This window comes from Heterocephalus glaber, unplaced genomic scaffold (assembly GCF_053883595.1).
Source record: "Heterocephalus glaber isolate CG9 unplaced genomic scaffold, H.glaber_assembly_v1.0 deba00001479, whole genome shotgun sequence".
In the NCBI taxonomy this organism is placed as follows: Eukaryota; Metazoa; Chordata; class Mammalia; order Rodentia; family Bathyergidae; genus Heterocephalus; species Heterocephalus glaber.
This window is the reverse complement of record NW_028258316.1, coordinates 20,850,183-20,875,970: the sequence shown is the minus strand read 5'-3', so window position 1 is coordinate 20,875,970 and position 25,788 is coordinate 20,850,183. Positions and strand designations below refer to the sequence as shown.

At 50.6% G+C, this 25,788-nt stretch overlaps 1 protein-coding gene across 17 annotated transcripts in view; it reads left to right on the top strand.

Moving 5' to 3' along the window:
* The window catches only part of Znf618 (zinc finger protein 618), a 177,259-nt gene that overhangs the window by 109,716 nt on the left and 41,755 nt on the right, over positions 1–25,788 (top strand). For 12 of the 17 annotated variants that reach the window (XM_087183334.1, XM_087183342.1, XM_087183341.1 and 9 more), the window contains exons 3-9: positions 1,979–2,238; positions 11,301–11,396; positions 14,446–14,523; positions 14,969–15,007; positions 19,917–20,006; positions 20,861–20,896; positions 20,991–21,068. In XM_087183334.1, the coding sequence (XP_087039460.1) occupies positions 1,979–2,238; positions 11,301–11,396; positions 14,446–14,523; positions 14,969–15,007; positions 19,917–20,006; positions 20,861–20,896; positions 20,991–21,068 (677 nt within the window). The remainder of the gene's footprint in view (positions 1–1,978; positions 2,239–11,300; positions 11,397–14,445; positions 14,524–14,968; positions 15,008–19,916; positions 20,007–20,860; positions 20,897–20,990; positions 21,069–25,788) is intronic. The other 5 variants (XM_021262203.2, XM_021262202.2, XM_021262201.2 and 2 more) reach the window with 1 other exon arrangement.

Below are 25,788 nucleotides of genomic sequence, written 5' to 3'. Positions count from 1 at the left end.
GGAACACTGAGGAGAGGCATCCCTGGGCCACAGGATGCTGAAGACAGTCCTGCAGGGTGTTGTTGATAGTTAAGAGAGCAGTTATAGGCCATGCACTCTGCTGAGTGCCTGCTGTGTGTTTATTGATTGAAACCCAAATGACAACTCTTTTGGCTCCATTTTGCAAAAGGGGAAACTGAGGCTGAGCAGTGAGGTGGCTGGTGTAGGCTGCACATGCCTGAGATGGTCTCCCCAGCCAGCCTTGTCACTCCTGCTCTGTCCCACTGAGGCCCTGCCTCCTTCTTAGTCCACTTGGGCTGCTGTAGCAGAACACTGGGACTGGATGCCTTAAGAAAACAGCAGAAATGTCTTTTTTCCCAGTCTGGAGACCAGAGGTTGGAGGTCAGGGTGCCGCCTGGATTGCAATCTTTCTTGCAGGAGGCTACCTTCTCATCATGTCCTTTCTTGGAAGAGAAAGCAGTCTCTCTCTTTCTCTCCTTCCCTCCTCTTATAAAATCACTAATCCCATCACAAGAGCCCATCCTCATTTAACTTTAAGGACCTCCTAACGACCCTGACTCCAGATATAGTCATGGCGGGGCCAGGACACCAGCATATGAATTTAAGGGGGACAGTGTGATCCAGAGCATCTCCCTAATGGCCTTCCTTTGCTACCCTCTCATTAGTTGGGCCCCTCACCCTCTTTGCTCATTTTTGCATCCTTTCTCCAGCCTGGGAGACTGCAGCTGGAAGGGACAGCAGACATGAGATCACTGATACTTCTGCAATAGTTGGAGCTGCTAGAGCCCAGAGAGGAGAAGGATCTTGCCTAGAGCCACATAGCACACCCCCCCGCCCACAGATGAGAATCAGAGCCTAGGCCCTGCTGCCCTGCTCCAGCACCTTGGTGGTTCTCCAGTTGGCTTCCTGGTGGGCCTTGCCTGAGTGTGCATAGAGTGTCAGCCTTGAAATCCAGTCTGAATGCACCCCCAGGCCAGACATATGACTTGACTTCCAGTGTGTGTGTGCCTCAGTTTCCTCTCCTCAGAAAGAGGAGTCATGTGACAGTTTGCCTGCCAAAGGATGTGGTGACATATAATCACACCTAGTGGGGAGTGGCTCAGGAAAGGTTGGCAGGCCTGGCTTCATGCTTTGTCCTGTCGCTGTTTGTGTGGGTGGCCCGAGTGGGTTACAATCCTGCTGTAGGCCTCTGTGTCCTGTAACAAAGTCTCGGTAACACATGTCCTGCCCTGCTCAGTACCAACCTCAGTCTCTTGAGGATATTTTTCAATGTTAAAGGAGCTACCTCCATGCCCAAGTTTGGCCCCATGACATCTCAACCACAGGACCCTTTTGGGGACTGTGGTTTCTACATCTGTAACACAGGAGCAGGGAAGAGCTGAGATGAGCTCTAGCCCTCTTGCCAAGGAACAAGGGGACCAGCCTGGTGGCTGTGCATCAGTTCACTCAAATCCTTGCTGCTCAGAGAAAAGTACAGTTTGAGATCTGCGCAACAGCCTGACCTAGGAGGTTATTAGAACTGCAGAATCTCGGGCTCCAGCCCAGCCCTGCTGAACCAGAACCTGTATTTGTCCAGGTTCCTAGCTGATTCATGTACACATTGAAATTGGAGAACATTTCAGCGAACGAAAGGTGCCCTTTTAAAAGATCGCTTGTAACTCCAGTTGTGATGAGTTTGAACAGGGAGGCAGCTGGGCACATCTGGACCTCTTTAGACCTACCTTCCCCATCTGTGGAATGGATGCAGTTGGAGCTATACTGGCTCAGTGATTTTCAAACTGTTTCATGGAGCCCCAGGGTTCCCTGGAGGAGCCTTGGGTAACCATGGGGGCTATGGGAAGTTAGAGTGGGCCAGGGCCCTACTGTCCACTTTATTCCAAGCTTGGCATGTCTCTGTGGTACCATGGGCCGGGAGCCTCCTGTGTGGGCCCAGGGGCATGTATGGGGTGCAGTCTGAGCAGACTCTCTTCTCTCCCAGGGAACGCTTGAAGCGCAGCCAGAAGAGCGCCAAGGTGGAGGGCCCAGAGCCGGTGCCTGCTGAGGCCTCACTGAGTGCCGAGCAGGGGACGATGACGGAGGTGAAAGTGAAGACCGAGCTGCCTGATGATTACATCCAGGAAGTGATCTGGCAGGGCGAGGCCAAGGAGGAGAAGAAGGCCATCAGTAAGGATGGGACCGGCGATCTGCCTGCTGAGATCTGCGTGGTGATCGGCGGCGTCCGCAACCAGCAGACCCTTGGTGAGTGCCCATCTGTGAGGGTCAGGGCCAGGACCAAGTCCTGGGGAGAAAGGCTAGCATCTCTGCCCTCCCTGACTGAGAGAGCTTCAGTGGCTCCTCTCTAACTTCCCAGGACTTGGTTTTGCTTGGTCAACCCCAGTCTGGAGAGCTCTTCTCTTTCTCCCTGGTGAGGCAAAGCCCTGCCCGTAGATCAAGCCTTTGCTGAAGTCACACACTTGGAACCTCCTGCAGGCTCAATGAGTCCCTCCTGCCTTGAGGTTCCTGTGCTCTTGGTGTGGCCAGTGCAGCTCTTGGCACTCAGAGTCTCAAATGCTGCTCTCCTTTCCTTCTCCCTGGCGTGATGTGGGCAGCTCCCGGCACAGGTCCTGCTCAGAGCAGACACCTGGTTGGGATCAGATCAGTGGCAGACGAGGTCCTTCCCTTACCTAGAGGAGCCCTGGAGAAACTAGCTACAAAGTACTGATTTCTCCTCCTTCAGCTCTCCAGCAGATGCCCTACAAGGGCTCCCTGCACTGTAGTCAGGTTCACAGACTCTAAGGCCCACAAGGCCCAGCAAACGTGCTTCTCTAGCATAAGTATAGAGACAGCAGGGCAGGTGATGGGGACCACATGTCCAGTTTGAGCACCCACACCCTATGTGCAGAGGGCAGCTCCTTCTCAATGCTTGGGGGGATCCGGGCTTGGCATTGCCAGATCCGTGCCCCCATCCTGTACCAGAAATGAAAATTATCATCTACATTCTTTTTAGCGTTCAACATTGGCAACAAATTCAGCTTTTAAAATCAGCCAAATGAAACATGTTGGGCCAAGCTTGCAACCCGTGCTCTGAATTAAAGTCCTTAGTCCTCAGCCTGGCACTGAGGCCCTTCCTGGTCTGATCCTAGACTTCCATTTCTTTCTGCTCCCTCCTCCATATTTCCCATGCTCCGTGTGTTCTTCAGAGTGCTGCTGCCTCCATTGTCACTGCCTGCCCTTCCTGGTCTGGGTCTGACTCATCTCTTTGTGACTTTCAAGCCCCCATCTTCCTGATGCATATCAAGGAACCAGGAACCAAGGGAGGTTCCTGGTATCTGTTTTCATAAGTCTTGTGGGCTTTTCTTCCCAGCTGCATGGCCTCATGCTTCCTTCCAGCTGTTCCTCCGTGGGTTGCAGCCATTATCTGTCCCTGCTGGGTGGTGGCAGCCTCCTGCTAAGTTATGCTTTTGTGTCTCCTTTCCTCAGTATTACCTGCTCTTCGTGTTGGCTGCAAGGAGGGCTTGACAGAAACAAACTACCGACCCGTCTACCTCCTGTTTGTAAACCATAGGACTGACTTCTGCCATCTCTAGGGTCAAGGCCATGGCATTGAGATCCTCCATCACCCATTTATTGCTTTTGATCTTCTCAGACCTCTTATTCCAGGGCAGCCTACTTTTCCTGCACTTTGCTTGTGCTGTTTCCTCTCCTAGGAATGCCTTTGCCCTTTCCCAGATCCAACCCATTCTTCAAGACGGTCCTTCCTTGATCTCCTCTGACCAGAGGAGTCTCTTGCCATGCTATCCTCCTCACTGGGTCACTTTCCACTGTCTCTAGATTAGAGGCCCTGGCAGTGTCTTAACTGCCATGAAATTGGGAGCCCCTAGCACTTGGAGCTCCAGGACCTGCCTGATTTCTGTCTCCATATTCCCTATTCCTACCCTAACTCTAATTCCTAGCAAGGCCTTTGGCTTCTGGTAAGCAGTGTTGACAGTGGTGCTGTAACTGTCAGGACAGGGCTACATTATGAGGCAATAACAAAAGATCCCCAAAGAAAGTAATAAAAGATCTTGGTAGCTTGAAATCCCAAATTTCTTACTCACACTACATGTTCATTGTGGGTCACGTTGGCCTCTGCTGTACCCTAGACCCAGATGAAAGGCAGCCACTATGTGGATCACTGCCAGCCAAATGGCAGAGGGAAAGTAGGCTGTGGGTGGACTCAGGCCAGCAATTAACTACTGCAGCCAGAGTGGAGAGTTGTTAATTCTGTTTGCAGTCCTTGGCCAGAACTAGTCATGTGGCCCTGCCCAACCTCAGGGAGGCTGGCAAGCACCATCCTTCCACATGGCAGCATGGAGGTGAACCAGAAAGACATACCCCATGACAAATGATAAGACAGTCTTTTCAGAGGCTTCGCCTGATCCCTCTTCCGTATTCCCTCTCTGAGGTTGTGGACTGTGTCACCACTGGTGGATTTGTTCATTAATGGAGAAGATGTGCCCTTGCTCTCTAGGGGGTGTGGGTATTAAGACTCATTAGACCAGTAACTGTTTTATGTCCTTCACCAGGAGATGCCTAGTGAAGAGCTGTGGAATCTGAGTCTTGAGATGGGTCCCAGGCCAGAGAATGTTGGAGCTTTCCCTGGGCCAGCTGCCTGCACAGTGAAAGCCCTGATGCTGGTTTCCTTGCTCAGTAGTGGGGTCCTTGACCTCACTGTACCTTAACATCCTCCTCTTTTGACTGAAGCATAGCCCCTGTCCTGGTCACCTCAGAGGTGTGGGAATCTGAAGTAACACTGGAAGGGAGCAGTGTTGTATGATGAGAATGAGCTCAGCTCCTCAAACTGAGAGTGAATCCAGGCTCTCTGACTTCAGGGATCTGGTACCTTGGGCAAGCTGCTTGCTCTCTCTGCACTTCAGTGCCCCACTTGCAAATTCATGGGGTTATGTGAGGATGCAATAAGGTAATGTATGCAGAGAGCTCAACGTGGGGCTTAGGGAACGACGAATGAGCTATTATTAGCAATAGTTCTAGTATTCATGGCATGAAGAACTTCTTCAAGGGGGAGTAATCATTTCTGCTTTTTTTCACCAGTCTAAAAAATAAGCCACTATGATATAGAGAAAAAAATGGGATGGGGAAGAAAGTTGGCACTGGGTAAGACTCAAGTGTTCCTTCTAGTGCTGCATCCCTACAATTGAGGGGCTTGAATAGCTTGTGAAACGTCTGAGTTACTTGCTCTCCACAAAGCTTTGTGGGAAAGGTTGCAGAAGCCCCAGTGATGAGTTGCAGTGGAGCTGCCATATGGAGGCTGTACCAAGGCAGGGCCAGAGTGCTCACTGCCTGCTGGCCATAGTGGCTCAGCTGGGATCCCAAGGCAGGCCCTCCTGCTGGAGCGAGTTGCCTCTGCTGAGGGTCAGGTGCAGAGGAAGCTGGCTTGGCCTCATCACCACCACAGAAAGGCATTTAAAAATATCAACCTGAGGATGGACCCTTTGACCCCATCTCATGTCCAGATGGCAGGTAGATTTCATCTTGTGGGCCAAGTCCAAGCAATTTCTGTTAGGAGTTCTGTGATGAAGACTTTGAACAGTGTCTGCTCTGGGTGTGGAATTATCATTTGGCTACACATGGTATTGATCAGCACCCCTGACCCACTGATTTTGTAGAGGCTAACAAAGGCCTGTGGAAAGGAAGAGTTTCTCAGAGTCAAATGCAAGTTGGTGGCATTTCTTGCCTTGTGAAGGACACACTCACTTCTCAGTACCTGCTTGTACCCACTTCTGAAAGTGAAGCAAGGAGAGAAGATGTTCTGGGTTCCCAAATGTGGTAGGAAGCTGGCTAGAGACAAGCCTTTAAGTGAGCTCGTGGCACCTTGTGTGCTCTGTGTCCTGGCGGCTGGACTTGGGCATTGGCATGTTCCTGAGGCACTTGTGGGGAGTGTGTGTGCTCTACTCTGCTCACCTGGCTGCGCTCTAGGCTCAAGAGACAGGCTCTGTTGCTGATAGACTAGTGTTCCTGTTCAGTCACCCAGTGCTGCAGCATGAGGAGCCTCCCCGAGTCCCCGGTAGCCTTTAATAACCATCAGACAGGCAATGTTGCCAGTGATACAAACATTATCCAGGGCACTTCCCATGGAGCAGTCCATTTCATGGATAGGCAGACGGCATTTGGAAGCTCCTTTGGCTGAGAGAGTCAGGAGAGCCTTGCTGCCCAGGAGGTTGGGTACCAAGTTTGCAGCAGTTGCTGTAACTGCTCTGCCGCCCAGAAAAGCCCTTGTGCTGAGGAGGGCATCTCTCACTCTTAGAACTACTGCCATTGGAACTGGTGTGAGACTGGGAATTGAGAACCTCAAGCTTCTTTTCTTGGCAAAAACAGAGATAATACTGAACTTGACTTCCTCATTGTATAAAACCAGAAGTGAATAGAAGCAAGGTAACGGAAGCTGCAGCCGTACCTCTGCACAGCAGCCCTGTGCATGGCCATCACAGCTGCCCAGTCCCGTGTTCATGGCAGGCATTGCTCCCTGGCCACTGCACACTGTCACTTAGTGGAAAGCTGCTTGCCATTCTTGTCCTATGTCAGCAGTTTCCAACCTTTTTGGCACCAGGGACTGATTTCTTAGAAGACAGTTTTCCTATGGATGGGTTAAAAGGAAGATGGTTTCAGGATGATTCAAGCACATGACATTTATTGTGCACTTTGTTTCTATTATTATTACATTAGATTCTCATAAGGAGCATGTAACCTAGATTCCTCACATGCGCAGTTCACAGTAAGGTTCCTGTTCCGAAGGGTATCTAGTGCCGCAGCTGATCTGACAGGAGATGGAGCTCAGGCAGTAAGAGGAGCAATGGGGAGTGCCTGAAAATACAGATGAAACTGCTCCTTAGCCCACCGCCTACCTCCTTCTGTGTAGCCTGGTTCCTGATAGACTGGTGTTGGTCTTCGACCCTGGGGTTGAGGACCCCTCCCCTAGGTGGTAACAAGGCAAGCTGGGCTTACAGCAATTAGGACATCCTGCCCATGGCCCATTTCCTGGTTCTAAGAGATGAGGATACCTGGAACCCATCATGGTAGTCAGAATGTACCATCAAGTAGTGGCTGCTGTTCTCTATGCTATGGGACCAATGGTCCTTAATCCCAAGGAGGGTCCAGATGAGGAGTCCTGAGAGGGCTTCAGTTCTGTGGAGACCTGAATGGTACCAAGTTTCCTGGTGGTGGTTCAGAGGCCATGAAGGGAGCGAATGGCCCAGCCTCCACTGGGCTCCTCTTCTCATGAGGGATGTGGACCACCCAGGTTATCGCCAGAGGTTTACCTCAGGGTCTGGAAGAGCTCTGTAGAAGAGTCAAAGACTCTACGTTGTAGGGAAGAGGAGGCTGGGGCAGTGGGGTGGTGAGGGGGAAGATGATGGAATCTAAATATTCACAACTTCCAGCATTTGGTAGAATAGCCACATTCCAGGGAGCCCCAACCAATATGGAGAGGTCACCAGGAGATGATTTCAGTTCAAGGGAGGACTCAAAGGCTAGGGTACTGTTGGGTAATTGAATACAGGTCTGTGGAGTGAGTTCCCCTTCTTGGACATGGGTGAGCAGAGGGGGTCATTGGATAGGAAGTAGAGGATCAGATGGGAGACTGCTTTCTGCATGGCAGTCCTGGCAGGGAGCCTTGAGCACCCAGGGAAGGAGGTGTTTGCACACATGGAGGGTGGCCCAGGGAGGGGCAAGGGGAGAAGAGAAGGAAAGGGCTCCAGCCAGGAGGTGGCGGCTGTGCCATGGCTCTGGAAAGAGCAACAGAAGAGCTTGACAGCCACTCAGACACAGCTATGTGGGTTTGGGCCTGTGACAAACCCAGGCAGCGAAGGTGCCAGGTCCTGCTTGCTGGTGCCAGCTGATAGTTAGTTTCCTGTTTCGATGGGTTGTTGGCAGAGCTTTGTGATTAAGCCTGCCAGAACCAACACTCGGCTCTTTGCTGCAGCCACGAGGAAAGGAGGGGTGCTGGCCGTGCTCCCGGGCCTACTTGTCTTTGCTGTGCATTCTCCATCTGGTGGGCTGAAGGGGAAAGGGAGTCCTGTTGGAGGAGCCCTGTTGGGACGGGCTCCTGAGCTGTACTTCAAGAGGTCTGGGGTCCCCCTCTGTGAGGCCTAGATGATCCCCTAACTCGCTGAGCTACAGTATCTTAAATAGTCATGAGTGAAATAAAGTCTGCCCCTCCCAGAAGGGTTTTTTGTTTGTTTGTTTTGGTACCGGAGATTGAACTCGGGTCCTTGTGCTTTCGAGGCAGGCGGCGGAACCGCTGAGCTAAATCACCGGCCCCCCAGAAGGTTTGTTGGGAAAAGAAAATAGGTATAAGAGAGACATAGCTATCTCTGGAGTAACCTTGGGTATGGTAGGAACCTAAAAAGCCAATGTGTCATACATTTTTTGTTCAATACCTCCTAAGAGAAATTTGAGAAACAGTATACTCTCTTTTGCATTTTTGAGTTGACATCTAACATTTTATCCAAAATGTAAGTAATTGGAAAGGATATGATTTCTGGAGTATTGTATTTTCTAAAAAAGGTGACACTTTGGAAATAAAGCTGTGAACCACTATTTCTAAATGTATCCAAGGGAATCCAAACACCACTGCTATTTGATATCCGCCATTGTCACTTAAAAAACATATGAACAAGCTCATCTTTAGCAGTCAGAAATTTTATATCTTTCCTTTTTCTCCTTGAGCTCATATTTCCACTCCACTTCCCCCACAGGGTTTTATCCTAATGTAATATATTTTTTATGCCTGAAAGTCTTTTATTGATCACTGTTTCACACTCATCCACCACAACAAAAGGTACATAAATTGAAATAGAAAATTCAGGGGGGAATTCCTGGGATCATAAAGCTCTACATTTTAAACCCCTTTTTTTTATTTTTCCAGATTGAGTTATTAGCATGCAATTTGTCAGAAATAAATTTAGATAAATAGTAAATGTAAAAGTAAAAAATTGTTGAAAATGTACTTCTTAATGAAATGGATATGGCTTTATTTCTCTCTCAATTGACTCATGTATCTGTGAATTAATATATCTTACTGCTAGAATGAGAGAAGACTCGGCCTTCATTTTATTCCTAATTTTCTGTGTTCACGGGAGTAAGCACTTAAGAAGCTTGAGCTCATAATCAGGAACTGGCGACGATGGGGTTTGTGTCAGTGCTGTCACTCTGTTCTTTGAATTCCTGCCAAGATGTTTGCCAAAAATCACGCCGGGTCTATCATCAGACAGCATTTTTAATGGTTTCTCCACTAACACCTCCATTAGAGCCTTCTTTATCTTAGTTGAAAGCTGAGAATTAGAAGTCCTTGGATTCAGAAAAGGAATTGTCCTCAGTCATGAGATTATCGTTTTTTGAACCTGGCCCTGGTGTTTTGGAGCCCCCCGGTTTTCCTCCCTGTGGGGAAGGCAAGGTGATAGGGTTAGAATAATGAAAGAGTAAGGGAGGAGAAGGGTGAAGGAAGAAGTGGAAGAGAAAAGCAGTGAGTAGGACCCTGGGGAAGAACACGTTTGGAAGATGATGGCTGGGGGATTGATTCTCTTAAAATGGCTGTGCTTATGTGTCCCCAGAAGCCTCTGTAATCCCCAGAAGATCTGTCCAACCTTGGTGACCCTGCTCCACAAGGCACTGGACCTGAGGCCAAGCCCCAGAGAGCCACAGGCAACCCCCTTGTCCACGACTTCCCTCTCCCAAGTCCACTATCCTTGGCAAGCTCTGGCCTAGTTCCTGTCATGTCTTGGAACCAGGAGTGCTGGATACCCTTGAGCATTTGAGCTGTGATCTTCTCTCATTCACCTTCTCTGCACTTCTGTCTTCTTGCATTTTGTGTATCCTGAAAGATATCCAGGCTTCCCTGGAGCTCGCTGGATATATGTGATAGGAATTGACAGTTGACCCTCATGTTCCCTGTCCTTGACAACCACACCCACCCTCCCGCCAACCCTCCCCATGATGCCCTCCCCAGTCTGCTCCCTGGGAAGGAGCTGAGCCAAGGCCTCTGCCAGGTGCTATGACATGCAGGTGGGAGCTATTAACAAGAATTTGTCTTGTGGATTCTTGTAGCACAAGTGACAATGAGAATCGGAAGGGGAAGGCAGGCTCTGGGATGCTAGCAAGCCCTGCCAGCTGTCCCTACCAGCTGTGCTCAGGGTGCTTGGTAGGGGACTCTTGGGAATCTGCTGCCCTGCAGAGAGGGGGCTGGCATTGAGGTACTAGCAGCCCCAGCTCTGATGCCTCTAGAACTTACGCTGTCTTGTGAAACGGAGGTTGGGTCGCCCCAACCCCAGGAGTTGTGGAGAGCTGGGGCAGGGGAGCAAGGGCCAGGTGTGCTCCGTCAGTGCTAACTGCTCACACGCACTGTCTTCCATGACCCAGCAAGGCTGATGGTGCTTGCATGCGTGGGCTCTGGAACAGAGCAGATCTGGGCAACCTGTGGCAGAAGTGCGGCCCCTTCTGTCCTTACTTCACACCAGTGGAAAATGGCGATAAAAATCATTGTGACCTGCTGGAGTTGTGGCAGTGAACCGAGCTGGTATGAGAGGCCCTGGGGCTGGGGCCCCACTCCCACTCACTGCCTATGGGCACTGGGCACGTTGCTGCATGCACCTGTCTGGGCTCTGCTCTCTCATCTGTGCCATGGGGTCAGAGGCCAGATCTGCATGGACATGTTGCAGGCTACATGGGCCACAGCACCTGGCACACCTGGCACACCTGGCACTTAGCAGGCAGGTGGTGATACTGATTACTGAGGTTTATGTAGGAAGAAGAAGAAGCTGGCAAGCCAGCGGACAAGAAAGCATGCAGGACCAGGGGCTCTGCACTGGGGCAGGAGACTGTCTGAGCTGAGAGAATCCAAAAAGGTCCTCTCGTGTCCCCAAGTATCAACGGTGGCCATGGGCCAGGGGGACACAGGCCACAGCACATATGGTGCACATCTCTTTGGGGATCATTTTATTGGAAGGTTTCTGGGGAGAACTTTTATGTTATAACCATGTGATGAAGCAGGATACAGAGAAAACAGAAAGCATGGCCTGTCTCAGCTTTCTACCCTCCCTGGCCTCCCTGGGGAACAGTGGGTGTCCCCTGGCCAGCACGAGGTCTTGAGTGAGGAGCTACATGGTGTGGTCTTGGCCACCCCTCCAGCATGCAGTTGGGAAGACTGAGGCCCTGACCATGCAAGTGACTGGCTGAGCCTAGTCAGCCCCTGGCTACCCTTGCCTCTCCCCCAACTCCCAGGCATTCTCCAATGTTAAGGGCTCTTTCTGATTTTTCACGTGATTCAGATGGAAAAGCGCCCGAAGGCAGCCCCCACGGTGGATCTGTACGAAGCCGGTATTCAGGGACCTGGATTTTTGACCAAGCATTGAGATATGCATCTGGTACGTGATGGCCGAGGGACAGGGCCTGATACGGGTCAGCATGGGGCGGGGTAGGGCTGGACACAGCCTCAGCTACACACCCTGAGAACATAGGCCCCACTACCATCTCAGGGCCCCAGTGGGCCATCTTCCCCAACACCCCATGCCACCTGGTGTGAGCAACTCTGAGCCTCCCTGAAAGTGTGTGGCTGGTAGAGGGACAATAGAGCATTTGGAAGTCTGGAGTCTAGACTGCCTGGGCCATTTCAGCAGCACTTCCTGAGGGCCATGACTACGGATCAAGCCAAGGGACAAGAGGGTCCTGTGCCACGTGTTGAGACCTCGGGTTCAACAATAGTGGCTTTCTTCACTACGGGATCCTCCTAAGCTCCTAAGAAGCTCCTACCTGTGCCTTCCAGGACAGGGCCACCCCAAGAGATCTTCCTCACACTCACGTGGCCATGGTCCTCTTTCCTGGGATGCAACCAGGAAGTTGAGTTCCCAAGAAAAAACTTGGGATGTAATACTGATAGCAGCAGCTATCATCTGTTGAATGCCTTCTATGTACCAGGCACTGTGGTAATAATACAGTCTGTGTATTATCACACACACACACACACACACACACACACACACACACACACTGTAGGCAGTTTCATCAAGAGGAATCATGAGATAGGGATCAGCCTGTGACTTGGTGAGGGTTTCCTTGACTGCTGCATGGTGGGTCAGCATTTGAACCCCAGTTGGCTGGCGTTGCTGAATGGTAGGGCTGCCACTCTGGTGAGCTCTCCTTGTGACTTACCTCCCACATCCCTGATCACCCTGAGTGCAGGCCCTTAGGGTGAGTAAGGGGCAGGCCGAAATGTCCCTCCTGCCAGTACATCTGCTTGGTCCTCACTCTGCCTGGTGTCAAGAAACAGTCAAATGCTGAGGAGCCATTGTGTCCCCTTCCCCCTGTGACTTTCTGAGGCCCAAAACAAGGCTCCTGGGGACCTATGTCTTGTTCTGCAGATTGGGAATGAGGTGTGAATCTCATAAAGCCAGGAAGGACTTGGGTTGGTTATAAACAGTATGGAGTCCATGGACTTCTGCTCCTCACTGCAGCTGAGCTGCCTCAGGTTCTGCTCTGACTGTCACATGCCATTACCCGGTGTTGTTTTCCAGTCTGGTGGCCTGTCTGCTGCCCGTTAGTTGGAGGGCAGGGATTGGATCAGGCTCATTGTCGGAGCCTCAGTACCTGGCCTGTTGCAGATCCTCAGTAAATCCTTGGTTGGTTGAAGGGGAATTGGCAGAAACTGTTGAAGAGTGGGTGGAGACGGCCAGAAGAGAGTCAGAGTCATTATTACTCAGTGACAGATGAGTACAACAGCAAGACACCATGAATTTATTGAGCCCTCGCTGTGTGCCAGTCACAGGGCTAAATACAAAGAAATACGCAGCCTGATCTTTGCCCTCCATATGGTTATATTTTCTGTGTGGCAGGGCTAACACATGTACAACCCGTAAATAACAGACCGTTGAATTCCACATGGATGTTAGGCTGACAGTGTCCCCTGGAGTGACGCCCAGGAGCAGCACTGGTACAGGCCACCCTCCCTCGGTGCCTCCTGTGCGCCAGCCGCCCCACATTGTCTCTTTTGGGCCCTGACCTCACTCACGAGGGGCAGGAATCAGATTTGTTGGCAGGTGAGAAAACTGGGGCTCTGACAGGTAAAGGGATGTATCCGAGGTCAGACAGTAAGGAGTGGCAGAGCTGAACTGACATTCAGTCTCCACACCCAGCGCTCTTCCAACTGCTTGGGTCTACCACCAGTGAAAGGCACAGCCAAAGAGAATCACAATTAGAGCTCGCTGCCACTCCCTGTGAATCCAGGCCTTGCTGGAAACACTGTTCACACCCATTCAGTCTGCACATTAACCCTCTTCATATTCAGTTTTCCAGTGAGGAACCTGAGGCACAGCCAGTAAATGGTAGAACTGAGCACTAGCCCAAGTATCACTCTAAACTAGCAGTTCCTGGATAGCAGAATCCTCTGGGGCTTTTTGGAAAAGGTAGGTTCCTAGGCCCTTTTCCCAGCTACTCTGAAGCACCCAGCCTCGTCCAGGGCCGGGGCCAGGGCCAGGGCTAGGGGCCCTGCATCTGTGCTCAGTCCCTGGATGTTCTGTGTGGAAGATCTGGGTCAGGGCCCAGAGGGTGTCAGGCCTGCCTGAGCGCCCTGATGGGTGGCTTTGGGCAGAGCCTCAGCTCCTGGGGTCCTTGCCATGCTGGGTCCTACGAGCTCTGCTGGCCTCCTGCCATGGGCCTTTGCCCCATAATGCCTGGTGGCTCTTTTCAGACCTCTGGGAGGTCAGCCGTTCCGGTCTGGCTGCTCCTGGGAGGAGGCCAGCAGGGCTGCCGTCAGGTGTTTCCGGTGTTGGTGTCTGTCTGTCTGTCTGAGGGAGCAGGGACGAGTCTTCTCCTTGTCAAGTGAATCAGGACTAGGTTGAGCACTTCCTAAGGGCAGGGGAGTACCTGGAGGCGGGTACTTTGGGCCCATTCTGTAGACGAGCAGGCTGAAGTTTAGTGTTTCTCAGGAAGTTACCAAGACCACAATGCTGCCAAGTAGCAAAATGGGGACAAGGACTGAAGTGCATCTGATCTGAAGTCTGTTCTGACTCTTGGTCCCATTCTGGACAAGGGTAGCTGGGAATTTCTGTATTGCAGTGAAGGAGGGAGTTCTTTCTGTGGGTGCAGTTACTCTTTTCACACCGCTTTTGTGTTCATGTCCTCTCTCCTATTGGGGTGTGAGTATGAGAGTTGGCTGGTGAAGTTACCGTCTCCGTCTTACAGATATGGAGGCTAAGGCTCAGAAATGGGGCACCTCGCCCAGAGTCGTGCAGGATTTGGAGGCAAACCTGGATGTAGACCTCAGGCCCTGTGACATGGGGCTGTGCTGCCTCTGCTTGCCGGGGACGTCTCTGCCCCAGGACAGTTAGCAGTACCTGGAGCTGGCACACATGGGTCCTGGAGCTCGGTGCTCATAGATGTGGGGCTGGCTGACTGCTGCGCTCCTCTTCTCTTTTCCAGGCTCCTATGAATGTGGCATCTGTGGAAAGAAGTACAAGTATTACAACTGTTTCCAGACGCATGTACGGGCACACCGAGGTGAGCGGAGTGTTCCCGGGGCTGCATCTCCCATTCTGTGCCTGTTTTCTCACTTGGACCCCTCACCTGTCCTCAGATGCCTGGAGAGCACCTGTCTTCTCCATCATTCTGCATACAGGGGAGGGGCAGGTGTGGGGCCTGCCGCACAGGATACCAGCTTCTGCCTTCAGGGCCCCAAGATGCCCCCTGCTGCTGGCTCAGCTACACCATAGGCCATGAGTTCATGTCACCTCGCGTGCTCCTCACGACAGCTCAAGTGGGGCCAGCCACTGCTTCCCATTCTGAAGTGAAGGGAACACGGGAACGGCACAGGTTGATAGCAGGGCCAAGAAAGGACCAAGGCTTTGTTCTCTGTGGCTTCCGCCACGCACTCTCTCTCACTTGGCACCAGCTGTGGCTCACTGGGTCACTTGGCTCACCTCCTTCCCCTCTCTTTTTCTCACAGACACCGAAGCCACCTCGGGGGAGGGAGCCTCCCAAAGCAGTGAGTATTTCTCCCCCTTCATGGGTTGGTGGGGGCCAAGAGCTGAGTGCAGAAGGAAGAGAACCTGCCTCCCCAAGACAACCCCAAGTGGGAGCCATGTTGCTGGGGTCCAGGCCTGGGGGCCAGAGGGTCCTTAGGAAATCAGAACACAGTGGCTCAGAGGAGTCTTTCCCAAAATGGGTTCCATGGCATGCTCTTTCTGGGGAGGTTGATAGGTTTTCTCTCAACAAAAGTTCTTTGAGCAAATAGCTTTGAGAAACCTTGAATCATATTGGAAGAAGCAGGTGTCCCTGTCCTCATTGTTACACATGCCCGAGCACCTCCAGGAGCCTAGCCTGTGCTGAGCTTCCTATGTTCTTGGGACACCGACTCATGGGGCTAGGGCTGTGTCACTGACTGGAGAAATGCTGCCTCAGAGAGTTACCTCATGAGCACCCGCGGTGACACCATTGCTTATTGGTGCTGTGTCCTGGGGTGCCCTATGGGACCTTCACATCTTGGGATAATTACTCACAGGCTCTGCCAGCCCTATATCTTGAGGGCCCGGTAGCCAGGCAAGTATAGAGTGGAACCTCTGCCCACCAACACTGAACTTCCAAAGCCAGTGGTTCTGCCCCTTGGTGAATACCCAGCAGAAACAGATGCGCATGTCCACCACCAGACAGGAACTAGAATGTTCTTAGTGCACTGATTCTAGAAGCTGCAAACCAGAAGCCACCCAGCTGCCCAGGTTGTTCACATGGGGGTCTGCTGTCCTTCAGTGAGCGTGAACTCATCACGGATTGTTCTCACACATGTACCATGGAGCCAGAGAAGCCAGACATCAGACAGTGGTCCTCTAAAACCCTACAGAAAGTGCAGATCCCGGCGAAGGGGGCTTGGTGGGGATAGAAGAAGGGTTGTTGCAGGAGGGCCCTTTGGCACTGCTGCATGTGCCAGGCTGGTTCCCAAACTTACATCCCGTGCACTGTCCCATGTCAAGGGTCAGCAGCTGTTTTCTGTGGAGGGCCAGGTGTGGAGTAGCTTAGACCTCAGGGGTCTGACATCTCTGTCCCAAACACTCAGCCCTGCTCATGTATCAGGGCCTCTGCCAGGGACAGTGTGCTGCTGGATCTGTCCCAGGGACCATTGTGTGCCCACCCCCCTTAGGTCTGGTACACCACCCTAAACTTTTTTTATGATAATAAGTAAACATTACTGAAGACAAAACAAACCCAGGACAAAGGTGTCTGAGGTACCTGGCCTCTCTGGACTAGGTCCCTTTACTCTCTGCCACATGAGAGGCAGGCTGAGCCGAGTCCTCTGTGTCAGGGTGGTGGACACCTGCCACGGGCCCCTGACAGGGAAGGGGCTGTCTCTCCCCGGCTCTACCCCACCCAACCCTGGCCCTGACTCCCATCTCCCTCAATAGTTTTCTTCTTTCCCAGCTCCCATGGTCTGCCTGTGATCAGATACACATTTAAAGATTTCCACATTTATCTTTCCTTCCCTGGCTGTTCTGAGCCCCTCAATGAGCCGCTGTGTTCTGTCTGGCTTCTCTTGTGTGCTAGCTCACTGGTGGTTAGGGCTCAGGGCGGCAGGTACTATTTTTAGCCCTTCCCTCACTTTCTCCTTCCTCCTGTGGCGCTTCCTTCCCGCTGGCAGTGTGCTCTGTTGCCTTCTTAGTCTTGCACCCTCACCCTGGCCCCAGCCCCGGCCCTGGCCATGGTGCTGCTTGGAGCACCTGGCAAACCTCACGCCTGCCTCCTGAAGGGGGCCTGGCAGTGCAGTCTTGGAGCCAAAAGGATCCTGTGGAGAACATCATGTCTAGGCTGCCCACTTTGCAGATGAGGACACTGAGTCCCAGAGAGAAGAATCATGCTACGTATTAGCAGTGGAGGTGATAGTTCTCACACACCCTAGTCCAGGGACCTTTTGTTTATTTATTAGGAAAATAGTCCAGTCATGGATAGAGCCATAAAGATTCACCCACTCACCCATCTCTGAACTGAGAGGATAAGGGATTAGGCCCACATGCAGTTCGTTGCTGTCACTCACATTGGTTCTCTGTGTAAGACATTTACCAAGTATTTACCACACATCAGCCTTGTGCTTTATAATCTATGTCTCTGTCTGTCTGTGTGTCTCTCTCAGCACCCACCCCATGCTGGGGATTGAACCCAGGACCTTACACTAAGATAGGCAGTGCTCTACCACTGAGCCAGTCCCAGCTCTTCATCTGTTTTTTCCTTATTACAGCTCTTACTAGTTTACTATTATTTGTAAAGTTCATTTATTCCCTATTACAACTCTGGGAAATAAGGAATTGATTGTTCCCATTTTACAGATGAGAAAATGGAGGCACAGGGGTTAAGGAGCATGCCCAAGGTCCATCATACTTCTAAGTGGTAGAGCAGGGTTTGAACTTGGGTGGCCTCGCTCCAGGACTCACTTCCTAGAAAGGGTCTGCAGAGGCTTTCCTGAGACATGGGCTCCTTGGGTAGTTTCACAGATGAAAACTCCTTTGCCTCCTCCTTTGGGAATGACTCTTGCCTTCATCCACACCTCCATTAGGAGTTGGGAGCATGGTCCCCATCCACACTGAGAAGATGTCATGGTATGAGATTTGGCAGAGCAGGTTAGGGTGCTTCTCGGTGGCAGAAAGCTAGGGGTCTGTGTCTTACTGGGGGCGGCTCTCATGGCTCAAGATGGAAGGGTTGGGCTCACTGGCAAGAACAGCTGAGTGGCAGAGACAAGGAAGTGGGGCAGCAGTGGTCAGTGTGAGAGGGGAATTTCAGAAGTGGGGTCCCATCTGGAACCAGATCCCCTGAATTTCTCCATCTCTATTCCCTGGTGTTCACCAGTGAGGGTGGGACGAGTGGAGAAGCTGGAGATAGGGTCTGAAAGGGACCTTGTGGGTGTGGGGTGTCTAAGCTGGACTGCTGGCCATCTGAAATGATTAAAACCTGAGCCAGCTTGGAATCCTGGAAACATCAGCCTGGGAAAGGCCCTGGGAATCAGTTCATCTGTGGTCTTTCCTCCATCTCAAATTAGCTGATAAATGGGAGAGCAGGACTAGGCCTTTAGTATCCCGCATCCCACTGGCTTTCCCCTGGAAGATTCTGATACCCACGATCTTCAGAACATCTTCAGATGCCAATGCTGCAGGCTCCTCCTTTAGGGATCAGTCCATCTCCATAACCCTGGCATCTGCTAAGGGCCATCCAGAGAGAACCAGTGTGCTGGAGGGAAGAGGGCAGGAGTGGGAGAGGAGATGGCAGATGTCATCTCTGCTCCTGTATTCCAGTTGAGAGAGGCCAGAAACCTTCCCACAGAACTGCCAGGCAAAACAACCTTGGGATAGGCAGTCTCATCAGCTCCTGTGTTTAGGTGCCTAGGAGCAGGAGAAGGGAGAACAGGGAAATGCCCCAGCCAGAAACAAAGAGCACAGACCTGGAAGAGAAGGGCCATGTACTCTTACTCAGCTTTGGCTTGGAGTTGACTGGGTGTTTGAATCCTGGCTCTCCCTTCCCCCCATACAGTTTTGAGCAAGCTGCCAAACCATCCATGCTTGGGGATTCTCCAGGAGATAAGATGGATGGGCCTGCCCGAAGTCAGCCAAAGGGTTACATGGGCCCAGTCTGTGCCAGTACAAACATTAGCAAGTGTTGCCAGCAAAACGAGGGTATCATCTTGTATGATTCCAGTCTCAGATTGGGCAGACTTAGGGCTCATCCAAATTCAGGCCTATGTTATCTACTGCTGTGCAGCTCATTTTCCTGCAGCTTGATAACTTAAAGCGGCAAACACTTGTTACCTCCCAGCTGCCATGGCCAAGGGTTTGAGCCTGGCTTCCAGGGGTCCTTTGACTCCGGGGCTCTCACAGGATTGCAGCCAAAGTTTGGCCAGGGCTGTGGTCTCGTCTCAAGGCTCAACTGGGGAAGGGCTTCTGCTAGGTTCGTTCACGTGCTGGTGAGCAGAATTGGCTCCTGCCCAAGCTGTTGTGTTGAGGGCCTCTGATGCTCATGGGCTGCTCGCCAGAGGCTGCCCTCACTCAGCCCCTTGCTGCCTGCATCACTCCCCAGTGCACTGGACAATATGGCGGCCTGCCAAAAGTGAACAGGAGAGGCTTGGGATGTGCAAGACAAGTGACATAGTCTTTTGTAACCTATTTCAGAAGTGATATCCTGTCATGTTCACTGCATTCTGCTCATTAGCAGTGAGTCACAAGGTCCAGCCCAGACTCACAGGAAAGGAGTCTCCCACAAATGAAGATCACCCAGACCCCATCACTGAAGGTGCCCACCCTCCTAGCTGTAGGACTTGGGACAGGTCTCTTCTGGTCCTTAGTTTCCTCATGTGCAAATGGGAACCTGCTCCCTCCCTGTTTAGAGGACTGAGGAAAGGCAGGGGTGGGCCTGTCCTGGTCCCGTGTATGCAGTAACTTCGTGTGATTATTGTTATTCTTACTACCTCTGTGATGGGAGGGGAGACCTGTTATGAGCCAGGCCCTTAACCAGCTGACATAGAGCAGGTTAGAGGGTTTGGGAGTCACCTAGAGGCTCCCAGTCACCTCATCTGGTCTGAATGACCACAAAGGACCTCTAACACTTCAGCCCCAACCTTGTAGAACCAGAAAGCAACTCGAGCCTGGCCCAAAGTGGAGGGAGGGAGTAGCACTGAGGCTGCACATAGGCAAGGAGCTGCAGAGCATTGCAGGACACAAGCTGGCTGCAGCCTCTTTGGTTCAGAAGATGTGGGCAGTGCCCATGCCCAGGTGGCTCAGGAATACATTCTCCATGTGGCCATCCAGCTGCAGCCAGACTGGACTGGTCCCAGTTTTGGTCCCTGAGGCAATTCACTGGCCAGAAACCTCCACCCCTGGTGACCAAAGTCCTGGTAGGCACATGTGGCTTTCCCTCCCTTGCAGACAACTTCAGGTATACGTGCGACATCTGTGGGAAGAAGTATAAGTACTACAGCTGTTTCCAAGAGCACCGGGACCTGCATGCTGTGGATGGTGAGTCAGACCCGCGCTCCTTTTGTCCTACAGAGAGGTGCCCTTCCTTGGAGACCTGACCCCAACCCACCCTCCTCTTTAGCCAGAGAAAGGTCAAACAGCAGCCAGACCAGGAGGGGAGTGACCAACCCTAGAGGATTCTGGGAGAGACTGCCCTCGTTGTTATCCACATGTGCTTCTATTTAGGTTACCCCAAGTGAAATCGCCATTTTTATAGGTCAAAATCAGTTGAATATTGAATTTGATATCATGTCATTTTATAGTTTTATATTGGGCATTTGCATGCTCTAGTGAAATTAAACCAATTTTTAAAAATGAATGATGGCATTTCAGCATTAGATTATAGAGCTAGAAATTAGAACAATAAATTTAGGTAATTCATTTGTGGAGTCTTGAGAATCCTAGAAAGAAGGTCTTGGACCCAGAGAGGACCTTTGTGGTGTTCCCTCTGTAGCCCCACACCCAGCCCATCTCAAGCAGTGGCACCTGAGCCCACCGCCCGTGGCTGCTGGCTCATCCTTCCTCTCCCTACCTTCTCTTTCCAGCCTCTTCCCCCTTCCCCTTCCTCCTGCTCTGCCCCTGGAGTGCATTCAGGGAATCCACAAACAGGTGCAGGAAGAGGGAGTCTGTCTGCCTCTGGGGTGGGCACCTGCCCATAGGGAGCAGGAGGAGGTGAGCAGCAGGCTGTATCCTGGTGGAGATATGCCCTTTCTGGGTACCACACTGGCCAAGGAAGCCCTCCCAGCTCCAGAGACAAGCTTGCTGGCACAGAGGCTGGGAGCAATGGGCAAGGACTAACAGGGCTCCTGTTTGCTTCTTTCCCTCTGTGGTTGCCGCCTCCCGCCTGGGCGCAGTGTTCAGTGTGGAAGGGGCCCCCGAGAATCGGGCAGGTAAGTCTTTGGTGGCCACCCATCTTCCCTGTCCCTCACTGGGCTCCTGAAACCCCAGTGACCAGAGTGCTAATGGCTGTGTTTTCTCCTCCAGACCCCTTCGACCAAGGTGTCGTGGCCACTGATGAGGTGAAGGAGGAGCCCCCGGAACCGTTCCAGAAAATTGGTCCAAGTATGCAGTGCTCCCTGGGCAGAGGGCTGGGTGGGGCCCAGCTGAGGAGGCAGGGCTCAGTCCTAGTGCTGGCAGAGAGGGTGGCATCTCCCACCTGCAGCAGTGATACCCACCTGTTAGTCAGGCTGGGTAGTCTCAGGATACTGGTTCAAGGAGTTGCAGGCAGTACAGGGTCAAAGTCAGGGCAGGGCAGGTAGTGAGCTTGCTGTGCTGCATGGTGCCCTTAAAGTCTGTTAGCCATCTAACCTCAGCCTTTCCACCAGTGGGTGAGGACATTCCCTGCAGGTTTGTTGGGAGATTAAATGAGATCATGAAGGTAATACTTGTTAGCACAGTGCCTGGTACATAATAGGTGCTTGGGAAGTCATCCAGAGGGGGTTAGCAGGGAACAAAGCTCTGGTGACCAGCTGCATATAGACACTTTGTCCTTGCTGCTGTAAATCTCCTTGAGGACAGGAGCCCTGCATGTGACTCACTTGTTTCCAACCAACTTGTTCTGAGTGTTACTGGAACACAGCAGTGAATGGGACAGATGTGCCCCTGCCCTTGAGTAATTAGAGAGGCAGGGTAGGAGACAGCAGGTAAGTGAGCTGGTAGTTACAATCCAGAGAAATGCAGGGGAGTCCAGCCTTGGGGGATCCAGGAAGCTTCCAGAGTGGGGACAAGGGTAGCCCTTGCACCACACGCACACACACCCACCCAAAGGCTGGAGAAAGCACTGGTTTTGAGAAGGGGAAGGAGAATCTGGGACAGGCTCAGGTCTTAGAACTCTGAATGCTAGGATACAGTGTCTGGACTCTGTCTTCATGGGAACGAACCAGAGTTTACCAAATGGGGAAAGGACTTCATAGGGTTTGCAGTTTAGGCAACTAGTGTATCAGTCACCTTCCAATTGCTGGGACAAAATACCTGGCACCTGCAGTTTAAGCAAGGAAGGATTTATTGTGGCTCATGGTTTTCAGAGAATTTAGTCCATGGTTGGCTGGCTACAATGCAAAAACAGCACAACAGAAGAAAGCTCCTCAACCCATGGCAGCCAGAAAGCAGAGAGAGAGAGAAGGGAAGAGCCAGGGAGAAGAAAATGCCCTTCCAGGTCACAACTCTAATGACCCACCCTCAACCAGGCCCTGCCTCCTCCCAGCACATTCAGCCATGAATTCATCAGTGGATTAATCCACTGAGGAGTATAGGGCCTCCATGATCCAGTGACCTTCCAAAAGCCCCGCCTCTAAATATATGAAACTTTTAGGGGACATTTTGGATGGATGCCATAACATCCAGTATAGCCCCTGGGAGGAGACTGAATTGGGAGGGGTCAGGTGGCCTGGGGAAGGTATGGTGGGACCACAAATGTGGGAGACTCTTTGTTCCAGCTCTTTTGGAAGTTACAGCTCATTCATCTCTTACTACCCAGCAAGAAGAGACCTTTATTGTGTCTGTTGCATTACAATGAAGATCTAAGACTTTTTGCAAAAATATACACAAAAGTATGGAACAAGGGGATGAAGAAATCTGGGTGAAGGAAAATCAAAGGTACTATAACACTGCAGTCCACAGTGCCCTGAAGAGGGGCCTTGGAAGGTACTGGATAGATCCACTGAGGTGGCTTCTTCCTCCTACCTTGTCATGGTCAGAGGATGGATCTTGGCTTTCTTCTTAACTCTTCTTAAAGCATTCAGGAAACTGCAGAGGATATAATGTCTGCAGAGTGGATAGCATAGTGCCTATCCCGTGCATAGTGAACACTCCCTAAGGAGGAACATGGAAATAATCTTACAGATGAAGATGGTGGTGAAATCAACATCCAAACTGCCAGGACTTAACAGGGGAAACAACTGTGAATCAGATAGGTTCACAGCATTTGAGGAATTCATGGTTTGGTGAAAGAGCCGGACATTCATGTTCAGATACAGGATAGAGCCAGAGGGATCCATGGTCTCCTACTTCCTTTTTTGTTCACCGTCTCCCAGCAGCCCCAGAGCAGCCCAGCACTTCTGACTGACTGTGGCACTGCTGTTACGAAGCTAGGCTTCGGAATCAAACCGGTCTGCATGTGAATATTGGCATCACCAGTTTACTGCCTGTTTACTGCTTCTGAATGTCACTTGACTCTGTTCTCCAGGGCTGTTGGAGAATGCACTCAGAAAGTGTTTAGCCCTGGGCTGGGGATGTAGCTCAGTGGTCAAATGCTTGACTACTGTGTGTGAGGCCCTGCTTTCAATCCCCAATACTACTAAAATAAAACAACAGCCAAAAGAAAATGAAGTGTCTAGCTCAGCATGTGGCTCCTACTGGTAGTCAGGGTGTAAGAAATGAAATGTTGCAGAAAGGGGCAGGGGTCAGGGGCAGGAATTCGGGAGCCAGCCCAGACCTGAGTCCTAGCTCCCCACTTGATAGCTGCATGAAGCCCCACAAATTTTCTAATCTCTCTAATCCAGTTTAACTCTAAAGTGGGGTGATGACAATAAGACTCCACGTTCAAGCTTGTCATGGGGATTATGTACAATTATATTTGTAAGGGAATTAGCATAGTCCTTGACACATGCTTGAAAAGCATTAAATAAATGAGACCTGTTCACCACCCATGAAGATTCAGAGCAGGATGAAACTTGTTCTGTGTATCTGTAACTCGGTCTAATAGCCAACCCATGCTAGGACCTGGAGGTATTTTCACAGATGGTAAGAATTATGCATTTGTACTGAGAAAAGCTTGAGGTTGTGGAGCTGAGCTTGCTGGAGCTGTGGAAAGCCACCCCTAGCTGCTGCTCAGGATTTGCCTTGGGAGATGGGACTGCTGCTTCTTGGGTTGCTGCCTGTTCTGTGAGCAGGCCAGTGCCACCCCACCTAAAAACAGTTAGGCATAGGACAAGGGGAGGCAGTAGAGACACCAGACATTCTGAAGGAACTAGTCACCCTAAGTAAAACTGTGTAGGTCAGGGGAAGGGGGAAATCTCTTCCACTTTGGCATCAGCCAAGCAAGTTAGAGTTAAGGAAGAGGAAGCCAGAGCCCCTGGGAAACAGGGACACCAGCTAGAAGGACTGTGTTGGTTGGGTGTCACTCAACCTTCTGATCTGAGAATTACCATCATGATAATGGGCAGAGGGAGGATGGACAACAATTCTTCTGTTGTGTCTTAGAACAGTAAAACTGGATTGTTCATTTATGGCTTACCTGATTTTTATGCCTGGCTGAGGAAGAATAACTTAAAAGATAAACAACCATAGAAAGTATGAAAGTTCTACATAACAAGAAAGAGAATTTAGGAGACTCCAAGGAAGACCACGTCTCTGAAAATGATCTACTACAGATGAGAAAAAACATTTTCAACCTCAGTTGAGTATAAGAAAATATGACCTTAGTCCACTTGGGCTGCCACAACAAAAGACCATAGCCTTGGTGGGTTAACAGAAATTTCTTACAGTTCTGGAGGCTGAAACTCCAAGGTCAGAGTGCCAGCATGGTCAGGTCCTGGGGAAGTTTTACTCTCTGATCCTCATGTGACAGAGCGAGGTGGGAGGGAGGGGAGAGAAAGGGAGAGAAAAAAAAGATATCAAGACAGGGTATATCTTCTAAGGGTGCTAACCCAATCAAGGAGATCCCACCCTCATCACCCCACCTCTGGGAGGCCCAGCCTCCAAATCCCATCACATTAAGGACTCAGTTCAGTTCATGGCATGACCCCTGTGAAAAACAAGCCTGAAGTTGTATGGTGAAAAAGCAACAGGATAAGTTAAAACAGCAAAGAGAGAACAGATGAGAAAGGACTTCGGGGAAGCAGAAAAATGTAAAAATAATTTAAACCTACAGTGTAGATAGTAAACAACAGAATCAGTCTATAGAAATGGAGTTGGTGAGGTAAAGGACAACTTTGAATAGGTGAATAAGAAATACAGACAGAAATAAAGACAACAAGAAACCAATTCCATTTAATAGGTGGTTTAGTTCCATGGGACTGAAGCAGTACTCAAAGATCTAATAGAAGAAAAAAATGTTCAGCAGACAGAGAACCTGTTTGCAAATCTAAAATGCTCATCACTTGTCAGGTAGAGTCAATTTAAAGAAATCGTTACCTGAGTAAATCTTAGTGATTTTTTTTAAACTAAAGCGAAATACTGTCCAGCTATAAAAAATTAAATCTCTATAGATAAATGCAAGATGGACTTCCTTACACTTCTCTGCAGTTCTAAGTGCTAAAAGAAGAAAATAGATGTGTTTTGAAGAAGAGTTTTAATCTTAAGAATTTTATATCTGAATTGTGTTTCATATATATAAAAAAAGCAAAGGCCCAGAAACATACTATTTCTCTTATGTACCCATCTTCAAAAATTCTTTGAATATATACTCCAGTGGACTAAGCGGTAGAGCACATTCAAGGGCCCATTGTGAGGAATTCATTGTTTTAAGAGAACTTTCAACTGTTAAATAAACTAGAAGTTTAAAACATTTCAAATCTAATTATAAAATTGAGTGCCTAAGACAAAGATTATCCTAAAATATGAAAAAGTGAATTTTTTAAAAAAGAAGGAAAGAATGGGTAACGGTTACGATGGATTAGGCTAAACCAGTCCTGTTCATAGTGTGGTCCCAGACTAGGAAGATCAGCATCTCCTAGAAGCTGATTAGCAATGTGAATTCTTAGGCCCAAGCCCAGACCTGTGGGATCTGAATCTCTGGGGTGGAGCCCTGTGAAATAGACTTCCCAGATGATTTTTGCACATC